At 53.2% G+C, this 27,091-nt stretch overlaps 4 protein-coding genes across 4 annotated transcripts; 3 read left to right on the plus strand and 1 right to left on the minus strand.

Moving 5' to 3' along the window:
* Positions 1-6,161: 6,161 nt before the first annotated feature.
* On the plus strand, positions 6,162-7,985 carry ERDJ3A (DnaJ protein ERDJ3A; the record flags this gene model as incomplete). The annotated part of the gene is made up of 1 exon (XM_032032815.1): positions 6,162-7,985. The coding sequence occupies one exon, from the start codon at positions 6,162-6,164 to the stop codon at positions 7,983-7,985; it is 1,824 nt and encodes a 607-aa protein (XP_031893391.1).
* Positions 7,986-13,140: 5,155 nt separating this feature from the next.
* On the plus strand, positions 13,141-19,459 carry CGGC5_v005168 (uncharacterized protein; the record flags this gene model as incomplete). The annotated part of the gene is made up of 10 exons (XM_066151404.1): positions 13,141-13,255; positions 13,371-15,930; positions 15,978-16,328; positions 16,388-17,005; positions 17,062-17,333; positions 17,460-17,965; positions 18,021-18,350; positions 18,420-18,571; positions 19,313-19,381; positions 19,438-19,459. The coding sequence occupies 10 exons, from the start codon at positions 13,141-13,143 to the stop codon at positions 19,457-19,459; spliced, it is 4,995 nt and encodes a 1,664-aa protein (XP_066009184.1).
* Positions 19,460-21,386: 1,927 nt separating this feature from the next.
* On the plus strand, positions 21,387-23,106 carry mngA (Mannosyl-3-phosphoglycerate synthase; the record flags this gene model as incomplete). Its single annotated transcript, XM_032032848.2, has 3 exons — positions 21,387-21,470; positions 21,518-21,547; positions 21,853-23,106. The coding sequence occupies 3 exons, from the start codon at positions 21,387-21,389 to the stop codon at positions 23,104-23,106; spliced, it is 1,368 nt and encodes a 455-aa protein (XP_031893390.2).
* Positions 23,107-23,873: 767 nt separating this feature from the next.
* rglC-2 (putative rhamnogalacturonate lyase C) lies at positions 23,874-25,960 on the minus strand (the record flags this gene model as incomplete). The annotated part of the gene is made up of 3 exons (XM_066151405.1): positions 23,874-24,110; positions 24,847-25,527; positions 25,772-25,960. 3 exons carry the CDS (start codon positions 25,958-25,960, stop codon positions 23,874-23,876), a joined length of 1,107 nt encoding a protein of 368 aa, XP_066008974.1.
* Between the last annotated feature and the right edge of the window lie 1,131 nt (positions 25,961-27,091).

The raw sequence follows: 27,091 nt of genomic DNA on the forward strand, positions 1-27,091 counted from the left end.
GATGATGAGAGTTCGTACCTGCTTCCGATCTTCGTGTGGCCGCTGACACGCGACCTTGTGTGGTGACGGGCGATCCCATCACGAGTATGGGAGAGTGGGATGGCATGCTGAGGCACATGTCCCGAGAGTCGAATGGCCCTGAAAGTCGGACGGTTTGTGATATTGTGTGATGGAGGATGCAGGAAGCCCGTCTGGGATTCTGAATGGTGTCATGCACGCACTCTGCCGTGGCCGCCGTCACTGGTCGACTGCGACCCTGAAAACCCATCTGTTGCTGCCTCTATTGCCGGCCGCCGTAGACATTGGACGGCGGAGGGCGAATTCGGAGCTCTCGCAGGCATGCCGGCGACGGATAACGGGACAATTCGAGCGACAGGAGTCAGACTCCACAGTCGGTGTCCAAGCAGGCGGCCTCCATTGGCCACTGGCGAGATGCATCGGCCGCTTGCGAGTAAGGTAGATGCGTGCCCATTATTCCCCCTTGGGATGCATGGTAGAGGCAACACGGTTGGTGGATGCGAACCAAGCTTGACAACATGCAAGGCTCGAGAAGCGCATGGAAGCCTGTGATGAACGTCTCCGAGGCAATTCTTTGAGACAAGGCCGAGCAAAAGGGTGTGAAGGGAACTCAAGAGAGCAATCCTTCGTAGGGCTCTAGCCGATGACGCTCACGGCAGCCAGTTTCTCAGTCTGCGACAGTGACGTTGTCCTGGAGCGATGGGAGCGACTGGAGCAAGACAGACGATGCGATGGGCAGACAGGTTTGCGGTTCCCCTGCCCCTTCTGGGCGCTGCAAGCTAACGAGGAGTGGGATGTTGTCCTTGGTTAGTCCGGAGAAGGTAAGGTGACGGAGGGCCGGCCAGGCCAGACCTGAATGGACAATGGAGGGCCATGTGTCGAACGGCCAGTGCTCTCATCCGAAGTGCTGCTGTAGGTAGTGTGGCATGGCATGGCATGGCATCTTGCGCGTTCCCGGCGGGAAAGGACAAATAATAGGCAATGGCAGCTGCTAAAGGCCAGCTACGGCTAGCCTCGTATGGCATATCGACCCGGGATAGCGCACCCATGACTTTGCTGGCGACGTTTCTTTGGCTGGTGGCAGCAGAGACTGATATCATTTGGGAGCCCAGGCCGGCCACAAACACGGGCTTGGTGGCCATCTTCGATGCCGGTAGCCATCGACGTCGTCGTCGGGCTTCGCCGTGGGGTCTTTCATTAATTTGGTCTTCTAGAGGAAGATGACGATGAGTTGGGCATCGAACGCCAAATGACCATCGTCATTTGTGCTGTCGAAAATGGGTTGGGTTGGGTCGACATGACTGATGGTTGGCGTGGTTGGGTTGTCACTTGGTGAGAATGTCCAGACTCCTTCCTTGGGTTAGCGAGACTGCGTTGGTGGTCTGGGTCAGACGGTGACATTTCAGACAGCTGCCACCGAAAACTCTGGCACTCCTGCCGAACTGGGAATGTCCTCGTAAGGCATGGACATCTCCCGAGCCTTACCTAAGCGAGGAAGTACGTATCTTTGGATGTACTATGTAGTGTACTGAAGGAGCGGGAGTCACGGCGACGGAGGACGGGGCTCCAGTGCCCGCCCGGCCCGCTTTTATCGCAAACGGTTGTCAAACAAGGTGTTCGTTCACCGCCAGATGTCCCCGGGCTTGCCTTGCTCTTGCAGTTGTCAGGGACTGCAGACAGAGCCCGGGCTGTGTTGACTGCGTGTGTCATCAGCACCTCAGGGTAAGGTACGGACTATTTGAATAACTATAATCAAAGGTATAGAATACGCAAGTGAAGGCCAGAGAATGGGAGCAGGGCCCGTCTGGGCATTACCTCAGCAACGGCTGATGGATGCGTTTGAAATCATGTTTCCCGTGCTGCCAAATATGGCTTCCATGCTTCCTCGGGGGTAGCGATAACGGTCTGTCGGCGGTGACAGCGGCATGGTTTAGCTAGAAATATCACCAGCCCAGAGACAGCACGGAGAAGGGTCAGACATTTGCTGATTCAACCAAATTTGCTTCCCGAATGCCTCCGACCTGATCGTCGCCCTCGCCGAAAGGAACACCGCCGCGCTTGTTCGTTGACACCTTCCAGCAAGCACTATGCATAGTCATGGTACCGCCGTACACAGACGGCAGCAGCTAAGCAACCAGCTAACGCTTGCTAAACAAGGTGTCTGGTCACGTTAGACTCGGATGGAAGAGCTGGCTACTGCATGTTCAACACCCTATTGTGAGTTGTGGGAGACCTGTCATGTTGTGCTAGGTACGCTCGGGAAACGGAGCGTTTTCGTCTCAGGTTGTTGCTTGAAAGCGCGGCCTGCACTGCAAAAATCGTTTCAGCGAGACCAGAGCCTGCTTCCTTTAGGGGTACACTGGTTGCTGGCGCTGTTGCCACTGAAGAAAAAAGGATGAACAGGAAGGAAGTACATTGACAACAGGTACTTGGCTGAGTTGAGCCAGCCCTTCCCGTGGGATCCTTGTAGACGGTACGTGGCGGTTGCCCCATTACCCCTCACGAGGCAAAGTATCTAGGACCTCGGCTTCAAGCCACCACCGGCCGGCCACCAATTGCTCCTGGCCACATTCAGGTCCTCCCTTCAGTGCAACTGTTTGCTTGGGGTTCATTGGCTACTGCCTCGATTTGCAGCGCAGCTTCTCGCGGGTACAACCACACAACCACATATCCTTCCAGAACCACAGCATTGCTTGCATTCGGGCTCCATTGGAACCAACGAAGACCATTATTCGCCCCTGGCTGAGGAAAAAAAAAATTTCAAAAAAAATTCGCTCTCGTTTTTGTCATGCCTCGCGAAGTGGCCGAATCCCCGTTGGATCCGGCGGAGAAAAACGCAAAGTGGAAGCAGAGATTGATCCATGTTGATTTATTCGGCATCATATTCGCCCCATAGGAGTCAATTCTCCCCGAGGCGCAGCTTCACAGTCGTCGCCAGCGTCGTCGTCGTTCTCGCCGTGACTCTTTGGTCCGATACAGCTGCTCCGGGGGACCTGAACACATCCCGGTCATACCCCCGCGGACACGAAGTTATACACCTCGTACCGGAAAGGCCAGCAGAGGTACCTTCGTCGCCCGGACGTCGTCGCAAGCACCCCTTCACCGTATCCGCGACCGCCGCGAGGGATGGATGGGGAACTACGGCAGCCGGGCAGAGAAGCCCATGTGCCGTCCCTGTCGCTCATCGCCAGAAGCGTCTCCCACGCCGCCTTTTCCCAAGCAAGAGGATCACACGGGATACTTGACCAACAATCTCCCCGACAACGCCGGGTTTTGTCAGTGAAACTGAAGGCACGAGAGGCCCCCAGAAAAAAAGGGATCCCAAAGGACGCAAGTGACCCAGAAAGACCCCAGGTCTCAGGGGTCTCGCATACGTCAGTCGGGGCTCTCGCGGGCTTGCAGTTGGCTTGCTTTGCGCATCTTACCTGAGCTCCGCCAGGGTTCAGTCATCAAGCCATTCGCCGTCTGGGTCAAATCCATCCGTCCCGGCTGCAGCAAGCCACAGGCCGCACAGCAACCTGCTGTACTGCGCTCCTTTGGGCGATGGGCGGATGTATGTACCTCCCGGCATGGGTCGGTACGGGCAAAGCGCGCAGACGAGAAGACGTGTCCGAGGCGGTGGAAGCGGAGAGAAGGGCACAGACGAGCGCCGTTGACGCCAGCGCGCGGGACGGAGACCGCGCAGGACGACGAGACCGATGTGATGTGCGACGGCGCAAGAACACTGCCATTGATAAGAATAGCAGGCACGTCGAATAGACCGGAGGCGCTGTCAGAATCGAAGGACAAAAAGTCCAGATGATGTCTGAGGTTTCTCACCACTAGACTGTCTGTGGTCATGGTAGCACCGACGGACGGCTTCCAACGACAGGCCAAGCAATCCACCTTGGACACAAACTCCACAGACTACAGACGCAGTGTCGCGAGTACAAACCCCATTCGAGGTGGTTTTTAGAGTAGGTCAAGTACAGGCTAGGCTGAAGCTAAGGCTAAGGCTACCCGCTCGCCATCGCATCACGGCCATCAGCCCCTCCAGCCCCCTCTCTGAACGAGTCGACATCAAGACTTGGGGATCCCTATCTGGGCCCCCCGTCATCATCAGCCAAGGCCACGACCGTCTCACCAAGTTACAAGCCCCTCATCACTCCCGTTTGTACCGCCTCGCAGCGCCCATCAACGCCCATCAGCGTTTGTTTCGCCGCAACAGCCCTGGAGAGCAGCCCCAAAGGGTTGACCAACCTCCTGAACAGGAAGGACTGGCGGCGAGATATCAATCAGTCGCCTCCCATTGTGTTGAGGTAGGGCCAAAAAGTAGTGCTGTCCAGGCTAGTTAGTGGTTCGCCTCAGCTTGGGCACCAAACGTGTAGAAGACTAGAACTAGAAATGCTAACGGAGGTAAGGTACGTATACGGACACAGGCTACTGAGAAGGAGGGCGACAGACAGGCGTTCCACCGACCGCCCATCATCCGTTCCGTCGAAACGGAAGCCCCCAGTGTTCCCCGCTAGACGTCCGTCTTGGATTCTGACTGGACACGGATCCGCTGCAGACCCTGCTTAGTCCAACCAGAAGCAATCCAGACCCGGGGACAAGACCCCACCGCCTTCCCTCCGAGCAGCCCGTGACGTCTTTGGTGCCCGTTGCCAGGCGGTACGTACAGAGAGAAAAAAGAGCAGGCCTGGCCCAGCCTCCCCCCCCAGCACCGACCACACTCTTTTCCTATGTGGTGAGGATTTTAAGGACGGAATTGAGAGCGAGGAGAAGAGGTACGTACCAGAAGTACTTCCGTCACGAGCAGTACGTACTCAGCACCTCGGACACCTGCCAAGCCAGGCCGCAGCCATCACCCACGCCCGCGCCAGTGCCAATCGAAGTGTGTAAGTGTCTGCTCAGCGTGAGTGTGTGGTCACCCACGGCCCTGACCAGGTCCACGGCCCACGGCCCACGACGACGAACGACCCACCAACAACGCCCCCCCGGGCTCCACGCCGCTTGTTGTTCGCGCTCCACTGACCGATCACCTCTCACTCTCAGTTGGCTGACTGGACGCTCTCTGGTGTCTCTGGGCCTGTCTCCGTGTCTCTCGATCTCTTCCCCAGCAGCATCCGTACCAAAAGGAATCAATCAACTCACTGCTGCATCTGCAACACTCGCTTCCCACTCGCTCAATCATCATTAGTCGAACTGCATCGGTCCCCAGTGGTCATTCACTCCGGTCCTGGCTCTCTCGGTCCCCTCTCCTTGGTTCTTGGTTCTTCTCCCCGTCGCTTTCTCGCGAACATCCAAGCAACACATCCATCAACCCACCAACAACAGCAACAACAACTCCACCCCTTTGCTCCTCCCTGGCTGCTCGTTCGTCGTTGTCGAGGGGAAACCGCGGAACCGCACCACAGCGCTCGAAAGAGACTGAGCCACGACCCACGATCGTCGTCGCCCTACAGCCAGCCAGCTTGCTTGCTTGTCCCGTTCGCCGGTACCAGCACCACCACCACCACCACCAACAGTATCCGTCACTACCTCATACGAATACTCTGCGTAGCCGACCTGCCAGCTCCCTTCTTCTCTTCTTTGCCATCCCGCCGCCCTTTTTTGCCTCTCTTCTGATCTACACTCCATCGCCTTACCACAAACCGACCTCACCTTACCTTGCTTCAACCCGTCTTACTTCATCACCTCGCCTTTGCCTTACCCGACAGTACATTTCCATACCTTTCCTCTCTCTTTGCGCGCGCCTTCACTTCAGCCTACATACTACCACCTTACTACCTTTGCCTTGTTGCTACCCCAGGGCCCTTAAACACACTTCCACTCCCTCCACATTCCATCCCTCGAATTCCTTCCCACTCGCCGGATCGCCATCCTGACGCCGGGCACCGCCGCCCCCAAATTCCAATCCATCCACCAGCAATCTGCATCCTGCAACCCACAAACCCGCCCAGCCTCGACTCCCTAATCACCACCGCCTCAATGCAACAATAGCCTCGTCGTGCGCCCAGACACCCAACACTGCGAGCGACATCTCGCAGTCTCAACGTCATCGCACCCTTCCTGAAGATCCGACCTCCGCCTTCCTTGGACGCCGTCGAGCTGGATTCACGAGCCACCCAAACACCACGACACCAACAGACGCCCTGCCCAATATGTCTTCCTCTCTGCCCCCTGATCCGTACAAGATTTTAGGCGTCTCCAAGGATGCGCAGCTCCCCGAGATCCGATCCGCCCACCGCAAGCTGGTCCTCAAGTGCCACCCCGACAAGGTCCAGGACCCGGCCCTCAAGGCAATCAAGCAGGATGAGTTCCAGAAGGTCCAGCAGGCCTACGAGCTGCTGAGCGACGAGAACGAGCGCCTCAAGTACGACGACAACGTCAAGCTCGCCGAGCTCCGCAAGGAGATGGCGGCCGCCAAGGGCGCCAACACCTCCGCGCCCCGTGCCGCCTCCGCGAGGACCTACGACGTCAACATCCGCACCGCCGAGCCCCGAGCAGACACCTTCAAGACGACAACGTCGTCGACGTACCGGTCGCCCAACAAGATGTACTCGCAGTACCCTTCGCGATCGTGGGACGAGGAGATCCACCGGTCAAGTCCCATCTTCGAGGAGCCCCGTGCGGCCCGCCGGGCTGCGAGCTACGAGAAGGACTACGGAAAGGTCTACGAGAAGACGTACGAGAAGCCGTCTCGCCAGGAAGAGGAGAGCGCCGCGGATCGCGAACGTAGACGGAGGAAGGACGAAGAGAGGAGGATACGAGACGCAGAGAAGGAACGCCAAGAACGCAAAGACAGGGAGAGAGCTGCCAGGAAACAGGCAGAAAGAGCCGAACAGAAGGCCGCTGAGGAGAGGGAGCTTCTTCGCCGCCAGCGCAAGGCCCAAGAAAAGGCTCAGGAAAAGGCCGAGAAGGAGCGTGAAAAGGCTCGCAAGGCTGAGGCCGCGTCGAAGAAACACAGGAACGTGGGTGCTTATGTTGAAGATTTCGGTGAGGGCGAGACCTACTTCAAGGAGAAGAAATCGAGCAGCAGCAAGAAGAGGGAGGAGGAGAAGGTGCGGTCCCGCTCCATCCCGCGAGAAGTCGTGCGTGAAGAGGCCCCGCCGCCAACTCCTGCCCTCCCGACCGATGCCTCCGCCACAAAGATGGACGACAACATCCTCTTTGCTGCAGCCTACATGGACAAGTCTCGCCGCGGACCCGGTTTGGCTCGTGCCGCGACATACCACGAGAGCAGCCGCTTCGCTCCCCCGGTCGCAGCTCCCACACCGCCCGCTGTGACGCCCTTCGCGGCTCCCCCGGTGCCTCCCATGCCTGCCGAGGACGACGCCCGCCGCTCAAAGACGAGACGCTCATCCGATTCGAAGCGGGACAAGTCTAGCCATAAGAAGTCGCCCGCCAAGGAGCCGGCTTACAACATCGTGGAAGCTTCCCCGACTACCCGCATGCCCCAATATGCTTCCGCGCACTCATCACCCATGGCCGGCGGTTCGCCGCCCAAGGTCGCCAGGGCTACCACCTTCGACACCACCTACAGCCGCCCGATTCCCGGCCTGCAGAGGGCCCAGACATTCCACACCGGCGTCGACGATTCGCGCGGCCGCCACCGCTCGAGGATGCAATCGCAGACCGTCAGCGAAGACTCAGAATCCGAGGACGAGCCGCGACACTCCCGCAGGAGTCACCGCAAGATTGTCGACGACGCCGTCCCCATCGACTACAACGCCGGCCGCTCAACCCGCTACACTGTTAACGCCGGGCGTGCTGTCCCGGTCGAGTCGAAGTCGTCGCACTACTACCGCGATGAGTCTCCGCCTCGCTCCAGGCCATACTACGTCGAGCGCCCTTCGATGGACCGGGGTTCGAGTGGCTACTCGGGCTTCGACAGCGTCAAGACCTCTGCTCCCTACAACGTCACTTACAGTGACATCCCTCGCAGAGCTCGTGACCCCCATTACGAGTATGCAGGATACGCCTAGGAAAGATAGCAGTTGGCAGGGTTGCCACCGTCTCTCCCACACGCCGCCGTCTCCGCGAGGAGAGAGCCGATCGCGCGCAGGAATGCGTCCAGATCAGCCCTCCCGCGTGTCCCGCGACGCGGTTCACTTTTTAACAACCATTTTCGGTCCATTTCTTCGTCCGTTTTCCAATCTGGGTTCTTTTTCTCTGGTTCCGTGCTGGTATGAGGGGACGACAAACAAAGATTCTAAACACATACAGTAACGAGTTACCGACATGTCTTACTTTTTTCTGATATCAAATCTTCGGGAGGGCTGTTGAAAGAAAGGCCCAGATATTATGGCGCTTGGGAGGGGGGATGGCATATGAGGGAATATGAAAGGCCGCATGGATACATCGGTCGTTGATTGGCATTTATTGGAGCGAGACGTGCTTTGGGCGGGCGGGCGGTTGCCTGGAGGGGGTTGTGTCACGACGTGGTCTGCGGGGAGCGGATTCGAGTGGCCGTGTCGGGTTGTCATGCGTGGCTTTGTGGCCCGCAAGGCAGCCCAGGGCTCTCTCTTACCGAGGGACTCACACCCGTGACCGTGACCGCGACGAAAACCGCCGACGACCGCCCAGCTTGGTCTTTATGCAACGGGGACTTTGTTTTGGGATAGTCCTGGGTTTCTCACAGAGGTTGTTGTACGCTGGAGTCTGACGATACACACACACACACATCCATCACATCACATCACACATCACACACATACATGCATGCATTGGGAAGGCGATTATTTTTCTTATGAGTTGCGCGTTTTATCCTATCTTATGTCAGGGGCTATCTATCTTGCCTCATTTAACGAAACTAAAGATATCGATTTTTTGTTTATCTACAACTATGTGTTTTCTGTCACCGTCATTCGCTTATGGAGTTGAATTTGGAAGAGGAAAGATACCACACTCATTTTTGGGAAGTTGCGAGGACTGTGAGGGATACATGGATATGAGGTAGACATTGGAAGAGGGACGAGGCATTGATGGAAGAGGAGGGAAGGTCTATACAGGGCATTGGGCTTGGGCAGATTCCCTGGTTTGTGATGAGAAGGATCAGATGGACGAGAGGGAGAGAGTCTGGTTCAGGTTTAGCTAGAATGTCAACGGACGTTTCTTGCATTTTACGTGGTGAGAGTGAGAGTGAAGTTTGCATGATGTCATGTGTGGATGTGACATGAGAGGGGTGAGAGTTTGCCTTGTGGTTTGGGGCAAATGGGAACTTGGTTCTTAAGTGAGTGCTTGAGTGGTTGACAAGCTTGGATATGTCTGGAAAGAAGACGGGAAGGGGGTCTCTCGTGAAGGTGGATAGGACGGCTGAGGAACGATATGTGACATGGGGTGAAGATGCGGTATATAAGACGGAGGCACTTGAGTGGAATGCTTCTCTGCAACAATTGTAACTGCCGCAATAATAGCACTTTTCCAGTGTTTATCAAAAGTCTTCGTGCCTGCAGCCCATGCTAGGTGTTGTTCAGAACGCGGATTCAAAGAGATATAATGAGAGGAAACGAGGTCTTGGAGGGAATGTATTGGGGTGTGAACAGACGGGGAGTAGAGGGGATGGGAGACGAGCTGTTGGAAGCGGTGGATTGCGGGAGGGGAGTTGGGTGTTTGCATAGTTGGTGAGGGTTGTGGTGTCGTACATGGCGTCTGCGATGGAAAGGAAGGTAGGCCAATGTGGACACTCTCCAATGCGGGCATTCATTGCTGAGCCGTCTTAGGATCTATCGGGAGTGTGTCATTTATATCATTGCAAGCTGCGTCAGGAGGATGGGCGGTAGAATGTGTTATGTCGGTATTGCTGATGCTTGAGTTTGGGCGGCGAGTTGGGGATATATAAGAGGGTCTTGATGGAGGAGAGGAGAAGATGATGTCACAGCAATCAAAGCATGTGCTACTTGTTTCTGATAGATGGAGCCGTCAGTTTGGTTACCCTGAGCAGGACCTGGCCATGAATCATCAGGCAAATGGAAGCTTTTTTTGTAGTATGTGAGTCTAAACTGTAAGGTCGTTTAAATTGAAGAGAATAAAACGGATAACAGGCAGAGACGGGTGACGGACGATGACGAAGGAATCAGGATCAAGCAAGGTTGCAGTACTGATTGTGAGTTGCTGGATACATCAGACTTGAACAGAAGAGAAACGAAACGAGATAAACACCATGCAAGTACTTAGCGGGCCATTGTCTTGGTCGTTACGTTTCTCGGTGCGAGGGACGTGTGGTTTTATATACATTGGAGCGTAGGTGAGCTTCGCGCCGATGATGAGATCTGAATTGCACAATGGATGTCTAGGCCAAGTACATAAATGGGTGCAGAAAGCGTTCACCTCACCGTTCAACAACCATGATCATGAACCTAATTTCCGTTTCCTTGCTTGATAGGCAGAGAGAAGCAGCATTCTGTAACTTGGCCGGATCAATCCGTGGCATAAGCAGCCTTCACAGAAGGACTGATCCTTTTTTTGTGTCTTGAGAGGATTCGTGATGCATAAGCCGCTAAGAGAGGGGATGGGGAAAGGAATGAACTCGGGGATGCGTTTGAAATATTAGTTCGTCCCACGCTTGAGAGACAACGGGGTCAAAGCCGTGACTTTCACTCATTTCCCACCAAGACTTTGTTATAAATGTTGACTTAGTTTCACCCTTGCGACTTTCGACCGCGATGCTCGACCGCCTTCTCGGAATTTGATTATATGCTTTGGTTGTGTACTATTCAGGGGCATGTAAGCCATGATGTAAAGTCAGCCTCGCTCGGATAGACACACGAACTGGTATAAAGCTTTGGAGAGGGCGTCGTCATAGGTTTGAGAGAGCCAGAATTGATCCATTTTGAGCCCGAAGGGATTGACTAATTAAGTTTGCGATTGGTCCACACGATGACATGAGCGCGAGCACCGATTATTAACATGAGGGCTGTCTGGTGGCCACATTAGTTCGACATGAGGACCGTTGGTCTCGGTATCCCTCATTGCCGCCTTGGTATTCCTAGAGGAATCAGTCATCGATGGAAGGAGATATGGCACGCGAAAGCGTAACAAAGTCTTGGCTGATTGCCCTGAGAAAAGAGTGTCTTCTTCACAGCGTCACTCGCGTTTAGGCATCCAACTTCCCGAATGGCTCGGTGATGAGATGGACATAGCATCGGTTGCTTTGTTAGTGAAAACCGTTCTTCGTGGCTGATTTATAAGGCTTTTCCAAGGCTTTACCAATGACTGAATTAGTGATGTTTGTGGGGGCATTTAAACCCTTTCGGCTACTCCATGGAGGTTTTATGAGAGTAATGGCGGCAGCGTTTCCTGATCCTACTTCGTTGGCTGAAGAGCGATTTTTACCGCGCCTTGGTCTTCGTACCGTAGCTCCAGATGCCGTATCCATGTTTTCGTTGAGATGTCTCCAGCGATGGCATGGAATGATTATGCTAGAATGACTCATGAGAAGGAGAGAAGGACGGCAAGGAGAATGGCGGGAATGATTGTACTGTTCTCGTGCGGTGAGTGATATGGCCGATCACCGATCAGCACGGCTTGTGAGCCTTACTTGAACTTTTCGTTTTGAGCATCAATGGCAAACAAATGGCACGATCTTCTGCACAGAAGGATTTCTGTCTACTGGGCCTTAGCATCCCTTTTATATCGCTTTCCGCAGCTGAGTCTGGACTCACAGGGTTGCTGCAGTAGACAAATAAATGCATAACTTGTGGTAGGTCATACCCCCTGATGTGCCTTTAAAACACCCGAGATAAGCAATGCGAACCGTGGATAAGCATCTCTCTGCTATATGAGAGACAAATCTCGGACTTGATCCTGCCTTGGAGAAGAGATGAGACAAGGCTTTCAGATGCTTATAAGAAACGAACTGTGAACCGCTGAATACGCTCGGGATAACAAAAAGTGATAGACGTCGACAGGAACGATTGTTATAAAGCTCTCTAATGCACTAGCAGTATGAGAGAGAAATTCATAGGGAGGCCTTCCTTCAGAGGTGGAAATCAATCTGTACGTGAAACAGAAGAACTATTCACCGTCTATTCTTGCCTAGATGGAGGGAGACCAGGATTAGTTATTTGATTTAATAGCCGTCGTGTGATGACTGCGTCAAATGGAGAACATTTCAGACCTGGAGCCTACGGTGAGATGCCAAGCCATGCTGAAATGCGGTATCAGTTCGCCTCGGCGTGTACTCGTGTGAGCTAGTAGGAATGGCTGCGTGTTGTGTTAGTGTTGATGATGCTAGTTGAGGAAGGATGGATCGGAAAAGACACATAAGAGAGAAGCCTGCGTTGAGAGACGAGAGGCTGGCGTGGCAGTTGAAGCTATGCGATCTATATTGCGTGATAGATTCTGCGTCTCAAGTAGCATCTGCCCATGTCGCACGCCTCCTAAATGCCATCTTGTGTCGTTCCGGTTCTTTCTCGGGCCTGATGAGATCAAATATGTATGCCAATATGGCACTCTCCGTCTCCCAGGCGCAACTGAGACGCTCCACATTCTGAGATACCACTCGATTCATCAAACCACATCAAGCCTTGCACTATCGATGCTACTAGACTAGGGAGATCGTGCCAGAGGTCGCGGCTGGTTTCTAAAGTTCATCGCCAAGATCCTATATGCGGTGCGGAGACATCTTCTCTTGCTTTGCATAAAACACCGCCCATGCCTTGGCCACGAACACGCCTTCTTGCACAAGATGACCGAGTCAGTTTTTTTTGAGTCTATCCCATTGCGGATAGTAATCGCTAGATTGGGACCGCTCGCCTTCGAGGTGCATGGGAAGCTGAAACCCAAATCAGGGGTTTGTTGGTTGTCGGTGCAAGTGTTGGTTGTTGGTGTAAGGATCTGTCATTCAGAGGCGAATCAAAACGTATAACTGGCGTTACATGGGCCACTCACACCACAGCACACGATGGTGGATGCAAGGGTGTTTAATCACTCCGTTATTCGTGCTCATACTGAGCGCCGGGAGGCTTCGCCTTTTCGGAAAGCTCAGGTTTCTGCCCTCTAGTTACTTTTTCTCAGCCGCTGCCTCGCTATTTCCAGCTCTTCCAATCTGATACTCCCATTTCAATAGCTCTCTCGTGTCACGACTGGCTAGGAATTGTCGCCAGCTCCGCTCGAATTGCTCCATCCGACTTCCTACCAATGGCAGAATCAGACAGACGCCGACTGGCCAAAGAGCTGGTGCAGAAGATTGCAAAGAAGTACGGATATCTCGCGGAGGAGACTCTGCAGCACATCACCAATCCGGAGGCGCGCCGTGAGATTGAAGATGCAATTCGTAGTCTTTCGGCGCAGAGCGGACTCAGCATTATCACGCATGTACCTTTCACTCCGAACTTTTGACGTCAAGCTAACATGAGTCAATAGTTTAGCCAAGAATCTATACTCGAGCAAGACCCGGTTCATATTCGAGCTCCTCCAGAACGCCGACGATAATCAGTATAGCAAGGCTTCAGCATTAGGCGACACACCATACATCTCGTTCCGCATTTACCCCAGTCGGATCGTCATTCACTGTAATGAGGATGGCTTCACTCACGAAAATATGAAAGCGATTTGCGCGGTCGGAGAAAGCTCGAAAACGGGCGCCCAGGGCTACATTGGCGAAAAGGGCATCGGTTTTAAATCCGTCTTTATGGTCGCGTGGAAAGTACACATCCAGTCGAACGCCTTCTCAGTCAGTTTCAAACACAAGAAAGGAGATTCTGGGATGGGTATGATCACTCCGGTGTGGGAGGAGACTGATGAAGTCTTGCAGTCACAGTTGACAAGAATCACTCTCCATCTCCTGAACACTGAAACCAGCAATGGGGTGGCTGAAACAAGAGAGATGATCCGGGCACAGTTCGACGAGCTCCAAGAGACTGTACTCTTATTCTTGAAGAACATTCGAAAAATCAGTGTCTTCTTTTACGGTGATGACGGACGACGAACAACGGCAGTTTCACATTTGCGCACGCAACCCCAACCAGGTCAGGTTAAGCTGTCAAGTGTCTATGCCACCAACGGACGACAACGGGAGCAAACCAAGTACTTTCACGTTACGCGCGGTAAGGCGACGAACCTTGCGAAAAACGACAACAGAACCTACACGGAGGCAGAAGACGCGGCCAAGGCGTATTCTGCTTCGGAAGTCGTGGTTGCCTTTCCGCTCTCGGAGACATTAGTGCCCATCGTTGAACCGCAAGACGTTTTTGCCTTCCTCCCGGTAAGGCCGGCTGGGTTCAACTTCGTAATACAAGCCGACTTTGTCACCAATGCAAATCGACAAGACATCTTGAAAGATTCTCGCCGTAACATTGGTCTACTCCATGCTGTTGGCGAAGCATTTGTCATCGCCGCTATCGACTTTCAAGCACATGAGACACTGCGATATCGGTGGGTGCAGTTTCTACCAGATCGTAATGGCTCTTGGGATGGGTTTTGGCTTGGCTTGGTTGAGAAGATTGCCATGCTCCTGAGATTCGAGCCCGTGCTTTATGATCACAAGAGTTTCGCTCCAAGAAGAGTGTTTGAGCTCCTTCGTTTGTTGCCTGATTGCACCGACGAGCACGGGAACCCACTATTCGACGACGGCAATCCAGCACAGGTTATTTCACGACGATACAGCCAAGCCGAACTACGCCTCCTTGGAGGTTACGGACTGCGCGATGTAGATCATTCGCGAGTTATTGGCTGGCTGAGAGCGGATTTGAGGAACGCGAAATCGTCTAGAATGAAGTCGCCAGACACTCCAGAGAACTGGCACGAACGAGCAGCGAGATTTTTGAATGCAGCTTTCGTCAAGAAGATGCATCAAATCACTGCTGACCTTGTCAATTTGGACCTTGTTCCTCTTGCGGATGGAACGTGGGCATCTACTTCGTCAGGGCTAATTTATTTCGCCCAGGCCGACAGCTTGAACGTTCCCACTGACGTCGGGTTGAGAGTCGTTTCAAGGAGAGTGACTGATCACCATAGACTACTGCTTTTCAAGTCCTTGGGTGTCACTACTGCTGAAACAAAACTGGTGCGTCGGCAAATTCTGCAGATTTATGAGAGAGGCACACGACCAGAATTCACCATTGAGGCTTCCAAGGACCATCTCAAGTTCCTTTATATGACTGAGAATCTGGCTTTGCAGAATCGTGCATACGAGCCCATAGCTATCTTCAACCATCGTGGCGAGTGTCAGAGGCCAAATCAGCAGACTATGTACTTGGCGAACGATGACCCCCACGGCGCTGAGGAAGTTTTCAAACCAACAAGCCCGGGCCCAAACCCCGGAGACGGTGCACTCGGTTACAATGTCGTGTTCGTCAACAGGGGGTACTTTGAAGACGAACCAACAGCTCCACAAGGCCAGAACATGTCGTGGCGTGCCTGGTTTAGTGAAAGACTTGCGGTCATGACACACATTGACATACAGATCGTCTCGAGCCCAAGGTTTGGGGTCCATCTGTCATATGAATCGCTGTACATTCAATTGAGCAGACCAGACAAGTTCATGGCTTGCGTTGTGCAATGGTATAACCACACACCCTCCTTGCAACTTAAGGAGGGCGAGATTCGCTACCTTCAGTCTTTGACAGTTTTGTGTCGAGGCGGCAAGCGTAAGATCCCTCTGAAAGAAACTTACTTTCCAACCCAGAGGCTGACAGAACGCGTGGCGCGTTTCATCGGAGAGGACGCGTTCTTCCCTTGGCTATGGCTTGAAAGACACGAAGTCTATGAGGCCATCCCGCCGAAATGGAAGACTCTGCTATCAAAGCTTTCTGTGGGGCAACCCGTCAACGATCTGGAGTTTGCTCTGGCCATACTCAATCGTTTTATAGATGCTTACGCAGATTCTATGGACCCCACAAGGATTAGCCGGTTATTTGAATTGTATCAACACATCCACATGCAGTATCAGGAAAGTGACAATCGAGTCGCTGCTGCAGAGATCATCAGGTGCGGTTTATGCGAATCCGATTCAAGCGGGACTCTAACGGATGTAGTAATGCGTTTCACACAAGGAGATGCATCTTCGTTCCACGGTATAAGCATCATAAATGGGCTCTGCCAGACGAATGTGTCTGGACGGCACCTTTTGATATGAGGACTAAATTCGCTCTGGAGCGGCTTTACCAACCTTGGTTTAGGGCCAACGGCACGAACAACAACTCCACCTACCTGAACCTTTTTAGAAGCATGATCGGCATCGAGGATTGCACATGGGCAATTTTAATCGACGAGTTGAGGGAGCTCAAGGCCTCAAAATGCGACGACACAGACCATATTGGGACGATCTACAAAGCTTTAAATGCTTTGTGTCGTGATCCTTTGGTGATCCAAGATGATCAGTCAAAGTATGAATTCTTTACTGGTTGAGATTGCTCTCCGCATGGCGACTGACTTTCTACTCTAGGTTGATTTTCGAGGACGAAGCACTGATATATCTCCCAGTAGACAGTGGGCTATCATGGCATAGACCATCTGAGTGTGTGTGGTCAAATGCAACGAAGTTGAGCGGAAGAGTCTCCCTCAATGAAGAATTCGAAGATCTGGAGGTATTCTTCGTCGACTTCTTGGGTGTCAAACCACTGGATCTCTCGATGGCCATCGACGACCTGAAAAGCGTGGCAACGAGGGCGTCGGCAACGTCCTCTGAAATCAAGGACTTGATTTGGGCCGTCAACTCCTTGCTTCCTACCGTGCATAAGCCACCAAGCTCGCGAGACGTATTGAAGACTAAGATCTTCCCTATCGCGCACCCCAACGGCAGGGTCACGGTTGGAACTGCAACAACTGGATTTTGCGTCATCGACCGTGAATCTCTGAGATCCTCATTTAAAAACAAGGTGAATTTTCTCGACTTTACACTAGAACAAGTGGCTCGGCTGCGTCCCTTCCTTGAATGGACGCACTTGGAAGATAGATATCTTTCGCGTTGCGTCAAGGAAATTACCTCCTTCCATGGCGGACCAGCAACTCCCATAACAAATCCGCAGCGACAGATTCGAAACCGAGCCCATGCTCTTCTCAGGTAAGTTGTCCAAGGCGCTGTCGGGTCATCCGGACGCATGCTGATCCCATAGAAAGAGTTGCGGCACACTTCGACAGCCCTCGTTCGCAAAACAGTCGAGACATGGATTCCCTCCTCGCTGTTCTACGGTCAGCACGAATATATGAAACTGACGGAATCTCTTCAGGTCTCTGTCTCGTGCAAGGCGAGACTTCTTTTGCTGTCGAAGGAGAAAAGTCAAGCCTGCACATCGATGAGACTCAATCTGGTCTCAAGATATACGTGCCACGAGACAAAGATCATCAGGAGTATATGTTCACCAATCTTTTGCCAGACAAGCTGCTCGACTGTATGATGAGACACCCTGTCACGCAAGTGTCTCAAAACGTCACAAACAGCGCCATGAATGCTACAAAAAACATCCTTCTGGCACCGCTTGCAATGCTCGATCGAGCCCTTTAGGACAATGGCATAGCACAAGTCCAAGTTGCGAACGTTGACGAGGATGTAGCCCTGGACACGGCTTCTTCAGAAACAGCAGTATCAGTTGCAGATACGAGAACAGACAACAACGCGAATGGTCGGGGTGGGAGCGAGGCGGAGGATGCGGAAATACGCATGGCCTTTGCGTCCAGTTCCTCAACCAACCAACATGCTGTAGTCAGCGCAACAGTCAATCGCTCGATGTCTGCACAAAGTTCGGCCTGGACATCAAACACCCCCTCACAAGGTTCATGGACTCCCTTATCTGGGGGTTCTCGGAATGACGCCAGTAGCCAAGCTCCCTATGCTGCACTTTTGAGCAAGGTGATCGCCGCAGGCCAAAACCCAAGGGCAAATGCGTTGCCGTTATGCGGAGCCTTTGATCTTAGTCAACTATACACGGATCTTCAGCCCATTAGAGACGACGCAGAACTCGGATTGCGCTCGGCGAGTCAGATAGAACGAGACTGCAAGATTGGCGCAGCGGAAGAGCTCTATGTAAGTTTTCACCCTGAATCATCACTATACTAGACGACTTACTAGCCCTTGCCAGGTCTTTGAGTTGCTTTCTCACTTATCGGACCAAGATGTGCCCCTGCCCCCACTGCCTGAGTTCTCCAGAGACAACTGGCAAAGTAACATCCGCAGATACGTGACAGTGCATCCAGACTACGCGTTGATGGAGCCTTGGAGCGGTCGAGAGACCTCCGACATAGTGTACGAAGACGTCAGTAAGCAGCTGACGTCCCTGTTTGTTCGACAAGGCTACCTCGAGACCCGGTGGCTCTCGCGACCTCGTGGCCCCAAGTACTTCATAGAAGTCAAGACGACAACCTTGTCTTGCGAAACAGCGTTTTACATGAGCAAAGCCCAGTATCAAAGAGTAAGTCTGCAGAACAACCTTGAGTGCTCGCATCAGCCCAAAACAAGCTTCTAATATTGGATGCCAAAGATGAGAAACAATCTTGTTACAGACGATAGCGACACAGTGTATGTCATTTTCCGGGTGTACAATCTTGGGCAAAAGGACATAGGTCTTAAGGTCTATGTTGACCCAGAGACACTGAGGCTGGCTGGACGTTTGAAATTCACAGGAGAGACATGGTCAGTTGTTCCTGGCTAAGCTTGACTTGCATTCACGAGTCACGTTCCTGTCGTTCATGAGCAAGACGGAAAGAGAACGAAATCCAGTCTAGGGATGAGATGCTGTCGTCGATTCCCAACTAGATGAATCATGCACGTATGGGAATGGTTGCACTCCGAGTGAACGAGGCAGCGTCGGGATGTCGAATTATTAAGGGCTGGCGCTGGGCCGGTGGATCGGCATGGCAGATGCCACCGGGTCACCGAGATGGTCAGGAAGACGCCGCGGAAAAAGGTGGTGAGCCGGAGACTTTTGAAAACCACCAGGGATCTACAACCCATTCACTTGGTCAAAGTGTCGTGGCATGCCAAGTTCAGGACAGGCCTTGAGACGATTCCCATACTTCTTTAAGTTTTTCGAACCGCGTGGTTCGTCGCATTTCGATTGATACCGATCTAGTCCAGTCTTTGTTCCGACGTTGAGACGAGAATCTCCGTAAACCTACCACTACTGACATCCCATCGGGTGCCGGCCGTATGGTAACGATGCACGCCCGGTGGGATACTTTGCAACGTTTTGTATCAGATAGACGGCGTGATTCAGATGGCCCGTACCAGCTTGGTGGTAAAGCTATTCAGCGAATTATCTTGCGATGTTGTCGATACTGAATCAGAGATGGCGTATGGTCGAAATATTTAAAGGCCGGTCTCGTCTTCTCTCAGCCACGGAACTACTTTAGACCACCATCGCAACATTTTCAGTCACTTCCCGCTCTTCACTCTCTTTAAAGCATCGATACTAGGGTTCCTTAAGAAAAGCAATCAAAACTCGTAAGTGCTTCCTTCGCGCTCGCAATACACCACTAGCCTTACATAAGGTGAATAAGACTCAGCCCAGCGAAACCTTAAAGATGCATATCTCCCGCCTTGTAGTTGCCGCAGTTGCAGCGTTACTCGGACCTTCTCTCGTATCAGCCAAATGTAAATCGTTCACAAACGGCGCTACTTGCGCACAGCCGTTCTTCAACAGCTGCGGAGGCGAGGGTACTTCAACCTTGAATTGCTGTACCACATTAGACTGCAAATGATGGGGCTGGGTGTCATAGGACAGTCGTGGCAGTCCGAGGTTAAACCCTGTGCTGAATGTTGTGCGCCTTGGCATGGTTGCTTAAGTTGGCAAGCTGAGCATTGCCGTCTGTGTATACCAGCAAAGGCGACGTGTAGAAACAAAAGCAGGTCTTTCATCCTCAGAGTAATACAAACATCTTGTAGCAAATCAAGTCTCAAGGCCACAATTTAAACCCCGCATATTCTGATTGCGCTAATTTTCAATTGATACGATAATAAATACGTGAAAGAAAGAAGTCTTAAGCATGAACGACAAACTAAATCTCGTTTAATATTAAATATTCTTCTCAGAAATTTTCAGAATATACCTCACTGTTTTCTCGCTGGGACTTTATCTCTCAGAAAACGACGTTGATACGGGAAAGACTATTCCTTAGCTTCTACAAATTTGCCATTCTATTTTCTCTTCCCATTATATAGCTGCCAGAAATAAAAGTTTCATATCGCTCGCTGCGGTGGAAGTCTTACATGTTTGATACTCAACACTCAAACTGGCAGTATATATGCTTTTTCTTTAACTAGTGTAAGGAAATTAGGCGCAAATGTTTTGAAGTTGGAATTTGTAGCCTGAGATTCTGGAAACAGCGAGACTCACAGCAAAGGTTGAAATTCGGAAACATTTGGGACGAAATTCTCGTGAGAGGCAAGTCGAATAATTCCCGCCAATCAACACATGACGGTAGTTACGAGAGATAGACTCTACCTTACCTACATTGGGTTTCACCATTTCTAAGCCGACTGATTTGGGTTAAAAAAAAAAAAACCGATGTCGAAGAAGTTGAGAGACCAATAAAAGGCATAGATGGAAGTCCCATTTTCATTTGACCCTCGTATTTCGGCGTATGACCCAGAGTCGTAAAGATACCCACGTGCGCGGAAATCCTCATCAGCATAGAGACTTCGCAACTGCGCAATGTCGAGAATCATTCATACCCACACAGTTTACAATTTCACAGTATAAAAAGGAGTAATAGCATCACGGCCATCGCAACTGCGTAATAATATTTGATTTGGGTGGCTGATGCGGCATAGGTAAAGGCAACGAGACATAGCCCCAGTCACGAGTGGGCTCAGTTAATGCGCCTCTTACGTGGGAGGGTCACTATTGATGGATACTCTTTAGAGGTCTATTTGGCCTTGCCCTTGGCACATGTGGTCAGCAATGTGCACATTCGTACCCGGAAATCTGGTTGGACGTTGCTTCGCGGGCCTTTTCAGCAAGCATCCCATTCCTCCTACTTAAGCATGAAAAGACCAAGCAAGCATGCGCCCCCCCCACGCCAGGGTGCTACTTGGCACTGAAATTTGAATGTCATTTGAAACTTTAAATTACATAGCAAAAGCAAGTAAACTACGGCCAGGAGTCACCGCACTCGTTCTCGTCGTCGGCAAGTCGCGGGCCAGAACAGCAACCGTTTAAGGCTGCCAACGGTTAGGGTACCCGACTTGGCAAGCTGACGTGCCCGCGTCATCTTTTATGGGGACAGAGCCTCAATCTTATTTCCAGCACTCATCCCATGACGGGTTTATGTCCCAGGTTGACTCACTGTTCCGGGTGTCTTACCCGCTCACAGAAATGTTCGCGGGTCGAACGATTTTTGGGGGCTAAAGGTTGCGAATAGGGGCGAACGAAATCACTCCCTTTACAGCATCGGCCAACTCCGGCCGTCACCGTCTGTCTTACCCTCCACAAACATCTAGTCCAAAAATGCAGGCATCCAAGTTTTCGGTATTTACTGGCGTACTTTCGGACCCAGACGCTCGGGAAATAGCCCCCAAACCCACCGCATCGGTGAGTGCTCCCGACAGTATGGAAAGGCCGCATCTCACACATCCCAGGCAGGCCACATGAACAACGCTTATTGCCGGGTAAAGCACTCGATGCCTTGCGGTTCGCGGCGCCAATGGGAAATCTTTGTCGGCACACTATTGCTGTGTCGGTTTTGAAAGTCGCTGTGTGGTACTAATTGGAATTGCTGCCTTGAAAGTTGGCCCGGGGAGAAGGAGGCCAATATGTCGACCGGTTCGCATGAGTACGGCGAAGCACGGCGGTGGAAGGCTTGATAAAGGAAAGTTTCTCTATTTAAACTGCATCTTTTCGAAGGATTCAGGATGGAGAGACACCATCAGGCATCACTTTCTTCCCTCGCTAGACATCTTACTTCCCCTTTCAGATCATTCTTACTTTAACCACCGTCATGAGACTCGAAGTCGCCAAGAGGTTCGAGCAAGTCGGCTCAGTACTTGTCCATGATCTCCAGCGCATTCTGGAGATGGACGCTGGGTACGGCCACAGCACTCCCTTCAGTCAGACCGTCTCCCAGGACAAGCTCTTCGCTATCGAATCCAAGATGGCCATCATCATCCTCTGCATGAACGAAAAGCCCAACGTCATTGACGACCTCTTCGCCGGCATCCCTCACGGCTGCACAATCATATTCGTCTCCAACAGCAGCCGAGGAGAACACGGCGGAGTCGACAACTACAGAATAGAAGTCAGTCTTCTGAAGAACTTCTGCCGCCTGACAGGACGCCAGGCCATCGCCATCCACCAGAAAGACCCAGCCACCGCGGAAGCATTCGAAGCCGCAGGCGCACCCGATCTCATCGACCCATCCACTGCCATCCCAACAATCCGCAACGGAAAGGGTGAGGGAATGCTCATGGGCATGACCCTCGCCGCCATGCAGGGCTGCGAGTACCTCGGCTTCATCGACGCCGACAACTACATCCCCGGCTCCGCCTTCGAGTACTGCAAGTCCTTCGCCTCGGGGCTCCACCTCGCCCAGTCAGCCGACGCCATGGTCCGCATATCCTGGGGCTCGAAGCCCAAGTACCGCGACAACGAATGGGTCTTTGAGCGCCGCGGGCGGTGCTCCGAGGTCGTCAACGGGTGGCTGAACCGGCTCCTCGAGGAGATCTACCGAGAAACTGGCAACGACAGCACGTACACCAACATTATTGAGACCGGCAACGCGGGCGAGCACGCAATGACAATGGCGCTGGCCACGAAGATGGAGATGGCCGGTGGCTTCGCCGTGGAGCCGTACGAGTACATCTTCCTGCTGGAGCAGATGGGGAAGAGCGGCGATGCGAAGGCTGCGGCCGCGAGTCTGGTGCACATCCACCAACACATGACTCGCAACCCGCACTTGCACGACAACAAGGGCACTGGCCACGTGGGGGATATGCAGTCCCAGGGGCTGAATGTGATCTACCATTCGCCGCTTACTCCGGAGGGGATGAAGAAGGACTTGCTGGAGGAGATGATTGAGAAGGGGTTGCTGCAACAGGGTGAGACGCCGAGGAAGGAGAGGGTGTATCCAGCCATCAAGGATTTGGACTTGAGGAAGCTTGACAGAGTGTTTGAAAACGCCAAAAGGCTTCAGATAAGCACACAACAACCACAGAGGAAGACCTGGCTTTGATGTTCTCCTTCAACTTTTGCTTGGTAGAGTTGCACAGCGTACCGTATGCCGGCTCGTCTTTCTTATGTTATCATGCCCCAACTAGATTATCGCCCTCAGGGGAGTTTGCTTTCATATTTTCTAGCATTTTGCAAGCCAGATATTTCTTTTCCAGATAGATAGCGATCTCAATTGAACGCAGCACTTATATCTTTTCTAGCACCTGCCAATATTCGTTTATGATGTGTTGTTGCCTTAAATGTGGATATATTCCTCCCGAATCCCTAATACCGTAGATGGTGCTGACGCGGAGAACACAACGCTTCTCGACAAATGTATCGTACGGCATTACAGGAGATTAGAGAAGTCCGTTGATTACTATTCTATGTCCTATTCAGCGGGGCAGAGCTATTAGTCCACGACTTCGCCCAAATTGTGTATCCACCGACTCATGTGAGCAGGAAGCACGTACCTATGCCATGGGCCCGGGGCGGACCCCGAGCTCGCTTTCGTTCCGGCAAACGACTCATGATCATGACCCGTAGTTCCCACGCGTTTGACGATCTAAACCGATTGCGAGCGTTCAAATATGCTGCTACATCATGTCCGCAAGTCCTGCGCTTGTCCTCTCTTTCAACCACCGTCACTCTTTTTCCGGCGACTAAACAATACATCACTCGTTCTACACATCTTACACTTACCATCCCGCTCATTCCAACCGTTCGTCACGCTCAGAAAACCAAGACAAGAACCCATCAACTAACAACTGTACAGACAAGATGAAGTTCTCAGCCGCCATCCCCGCTATCTTCCTGGCCGCCAGCGCCCTCGCCGACTGCAACGTCGCCCTCAAGAACGACTTCGACGTGCAGGTCGGCAGCGGGTGCATCTCCAAGACCGACGGCGGCTACATCCTGGCCTCGGGCAAGAACTTCTTCGTCCAGGTGACGGATTCGTGCGGCATCGACGTGCTGTACCTTCCCAACACCTGGAGCGCTCAGTCTCTGGGCCCTTGCTGAAGAGGTCTGTTTGACAGACGGAAAAAGGAGATGGAGGGGCCGAGGGATCGGTTGAAGGGGAGTTGGTCGTGACGAGTTGGGGTTTGGAGAGCTTCAGGGCAGGAAACGGCATTCGAAAGTGAGCAAGTTGCTCAGAACGAATTATGGCCCCCGTGGTCTGAGTCACAAACGGATAGAGGGAAGCGGAGGGAAACTCCGACAGCAGAGATACCACTTTAGGCGCGCAAAGATAGCCCGTCGTCCTTGTCATCCTTGCCATCTTCACCGTCCTCATCGCCTTCGTCATCTGTTCATCATCATCCTCAGACAACTGACAACTTGCCCCTACTTAGCACTGGGGTCGTCGTTCGTCGTGATGTAGAGGTCTCTGAGATCTCACCCTGATCAGCAGCAAAAGGCATCTAACGATAACACGAAGATATTTGTCACTGCCCCCTCAGTCTAGGTCTACTTGAGCAATCCTAGGGCCCTATTCCGTTCAACACCATCACGAGTCTGCCTCACCATCCCAGACCTACTCTTCCTCCCACACAGGCAAATCCAAATCCACAACAATGGGCTTATTCACCGTCTTCCCTCCAACATGCGGCCAACTCTTCGCCATGATAGCACAATTCACCACACACGTCTCCCGCCTGCCCAACCTTCCCACCAACGCCGTCCGATCAGCTCTCACACTCGCCGGATCACCCCCCAACCCTCTCACATCCCCCACAACTTCCGTCTTCAAACCCTCACCCACCGTTACCGACCCGTCATTCTCCAACGCCCGTCCGCCTCTCGCCGTCAGGTCGACAAGCGACTGCTTCCCCCCAAGCCCAGGATCCTCCCACCCGGCGATCCCGTCCTCCTTGAACGCCGTGTTCGCGCACCCGAGATCCCAAGTCACCCTCTCCGCCCCCCGTGCCTCGTGGACATGCCCGCAAACCGCCAGCTTTGGGCGCACGCGCCATAGCGCCCGGCGGAGGGCCTCACATCCCGTTGCGCGGCGGAGGCGGGACTCGTCGCGGTGGGTGCGCGGCGGGGTGTGCGTCACGACGACGTCCGCGTCGAGGGGGATGTCGTCCCAGAGCGCGGGGGGGTCCGCTGCCGTCAGGGTAGTCTGACTCTGTGGCGGGGTGTCGTAGGAGAAGGCCCAGAGGCCGTTGCGCGGGGAGTACGGGGAGCCGAAGACGGAGAAGGAGGTGCGCGGGCCGGAGGGGGAGGTGAGGGTGATTTTGGCGGAGGCGTGGTTGAGGTAGGTTATGCTGGGGGAGGAGGTCAGGAGGGCGAGGCAGTCGGAGGGGGACTGCGGGGCTTGGTTGTGGAAATGGGGGCCGTGGAGGGCGTAGAAGGGGGCGTCGAGGGTGAGGTCGTGGTTTCCTGCGATGACGATCTTGGCTTCGAAGGGGGCCTTTTCGAGCCAGGTTACTGCTCGTGATAGCTGTTGTAATGTTAGCCGGGTGCGGTATCCGTACAGAAAGTAAACATGGTGATGGTGGTGGCAAGTAAGCTCGGTGTTGTTTATTTACACACTACCGCGAAGATCCCAGACGAGAACGCAGCTTCAGCCTCTGCGCGAACGAAGTGGTGCTCCCACACAGTTCCCGGCGGAGGGGAGTTTACACATTGGAAGAAGGCAAGAACAGCAGGGAAAGTCCCGTGACGGAGGCCGCCGCAGCACGTACCTCTGAGAAGCTGCCTTGGTTCGTCAGGTCCCCCGCGTGGATCAGCACGTCGCCCTTGGGGAGCTTGACGGTGGTGTTGTGGGTGTCGGAGACGCAGACGAACCGGGTCCTCCGCGTCCGGGTGGGAGGGTCTTGGTGGCGGCACCTGGTGCTGCGCGGCTGGGCCTCAGTGCCGGCGAGGGAGTCCATGGTTTCTGGTTTTCGGGGGTCAGGGATCGGGGGCCGGGGAATGGGGCGGGATGGTCGGTGACACGGGGGCCGGCCGGCAGGATGTTATGCGATGCTTCTTTCAGTGCTTAGGTCTTGGTTATGAAGGATGTTGTGCAAACCTGGTATTGGATAAAGAGTGTTGTAGGCAGGAGGGTGATTGTGCACGCGGACGCAGGTTTAGGGGGTTGCCTAACGAGATTGATGGACGGAGATGTTTGTGCGCGGTGCCTCACTTGAAACAGGCTGGATGCAGGTGTAATCAGAGAGGCCAATACGTGGATGATGGGAAAGGGCAGGCCGGCACTAATTGCTATTCGTAGGTCGGCGTTGTTTCACCGTGCGCCGGCTCTTAGGTTGTCTCTTTCCTGGGAAGAGAACCCAAGCCGTAGGGCACTTGGGCAAGCAATGTGAAGACGCAACGCAAGGCCCTCCCCTCGACGAATGTAGCTTTCAACAGTGTTGTTGCCTGCCCCCGGAGCCCCCGTTCGGAAATTATAAGGCAGAGGACGATCTGAATTGATCTTTTTTCCCAACCACGGCCCACCCCTGCGAGATTTGGATGAGTTGGTTCTTCTAGAAGGAGGTGAGGAAGGGGGGCAGGGCAGGGCAGATTTGATGATGGATGGAGTCATGTATTTGCAGTGTGAGTGTTATGTGTGTGGTGGTTATTTTGATGGTTTGATGAGATAAGCATTCATTCGTTCGGACGGTGCGATATCACAAGGAGGGGGGCCATGCTGGAGGGACACCACCTGGGGATGTTGTCCGGATGTGGGGCCGGCGAAAATGTCTCCGTCATGCGAGATGCTGGCGGACCTGGAGGGGGTGTTATTGGCGGTGAGGACCCGAAGGTGAGGAACACTGTGAAGGGTCTTGCTGTTATTCAAGATGGACAGGTGAATGACAAGAAACGGCACGAGAGGAAACACGAGGTTGGGCGGCCATTGGCTTACGAAATGGTCCGACGCAGAGACAAACGGTCTGCAGGTGACGGCACAAAAAGAAAGCAATGCAGAGGCAGAGACAACACATGCAGTTAGCAGGCGTTACCTTTGCCGCGATACGAAAAGGCTGCGATGCTGTACGATGCTTCAGGTCCAATCAAGGCTG

This window comes from Colletotrichum fructicola (assembly GCF_000319635.2).
Source record: "Colletotrichum fructicola Nara gc5 chromosome Unknown KSG_Nara_v1_contig03, whole genome shotgun sequence".
Taxonomy (NCBI): domain Eukaryota; kingdom Fungi; phylum Ascomycota; class Sordariomycetes; order Glomerellales; family Glomerellaceae; genus Colletotrichum; species Colletotrichum fructicola.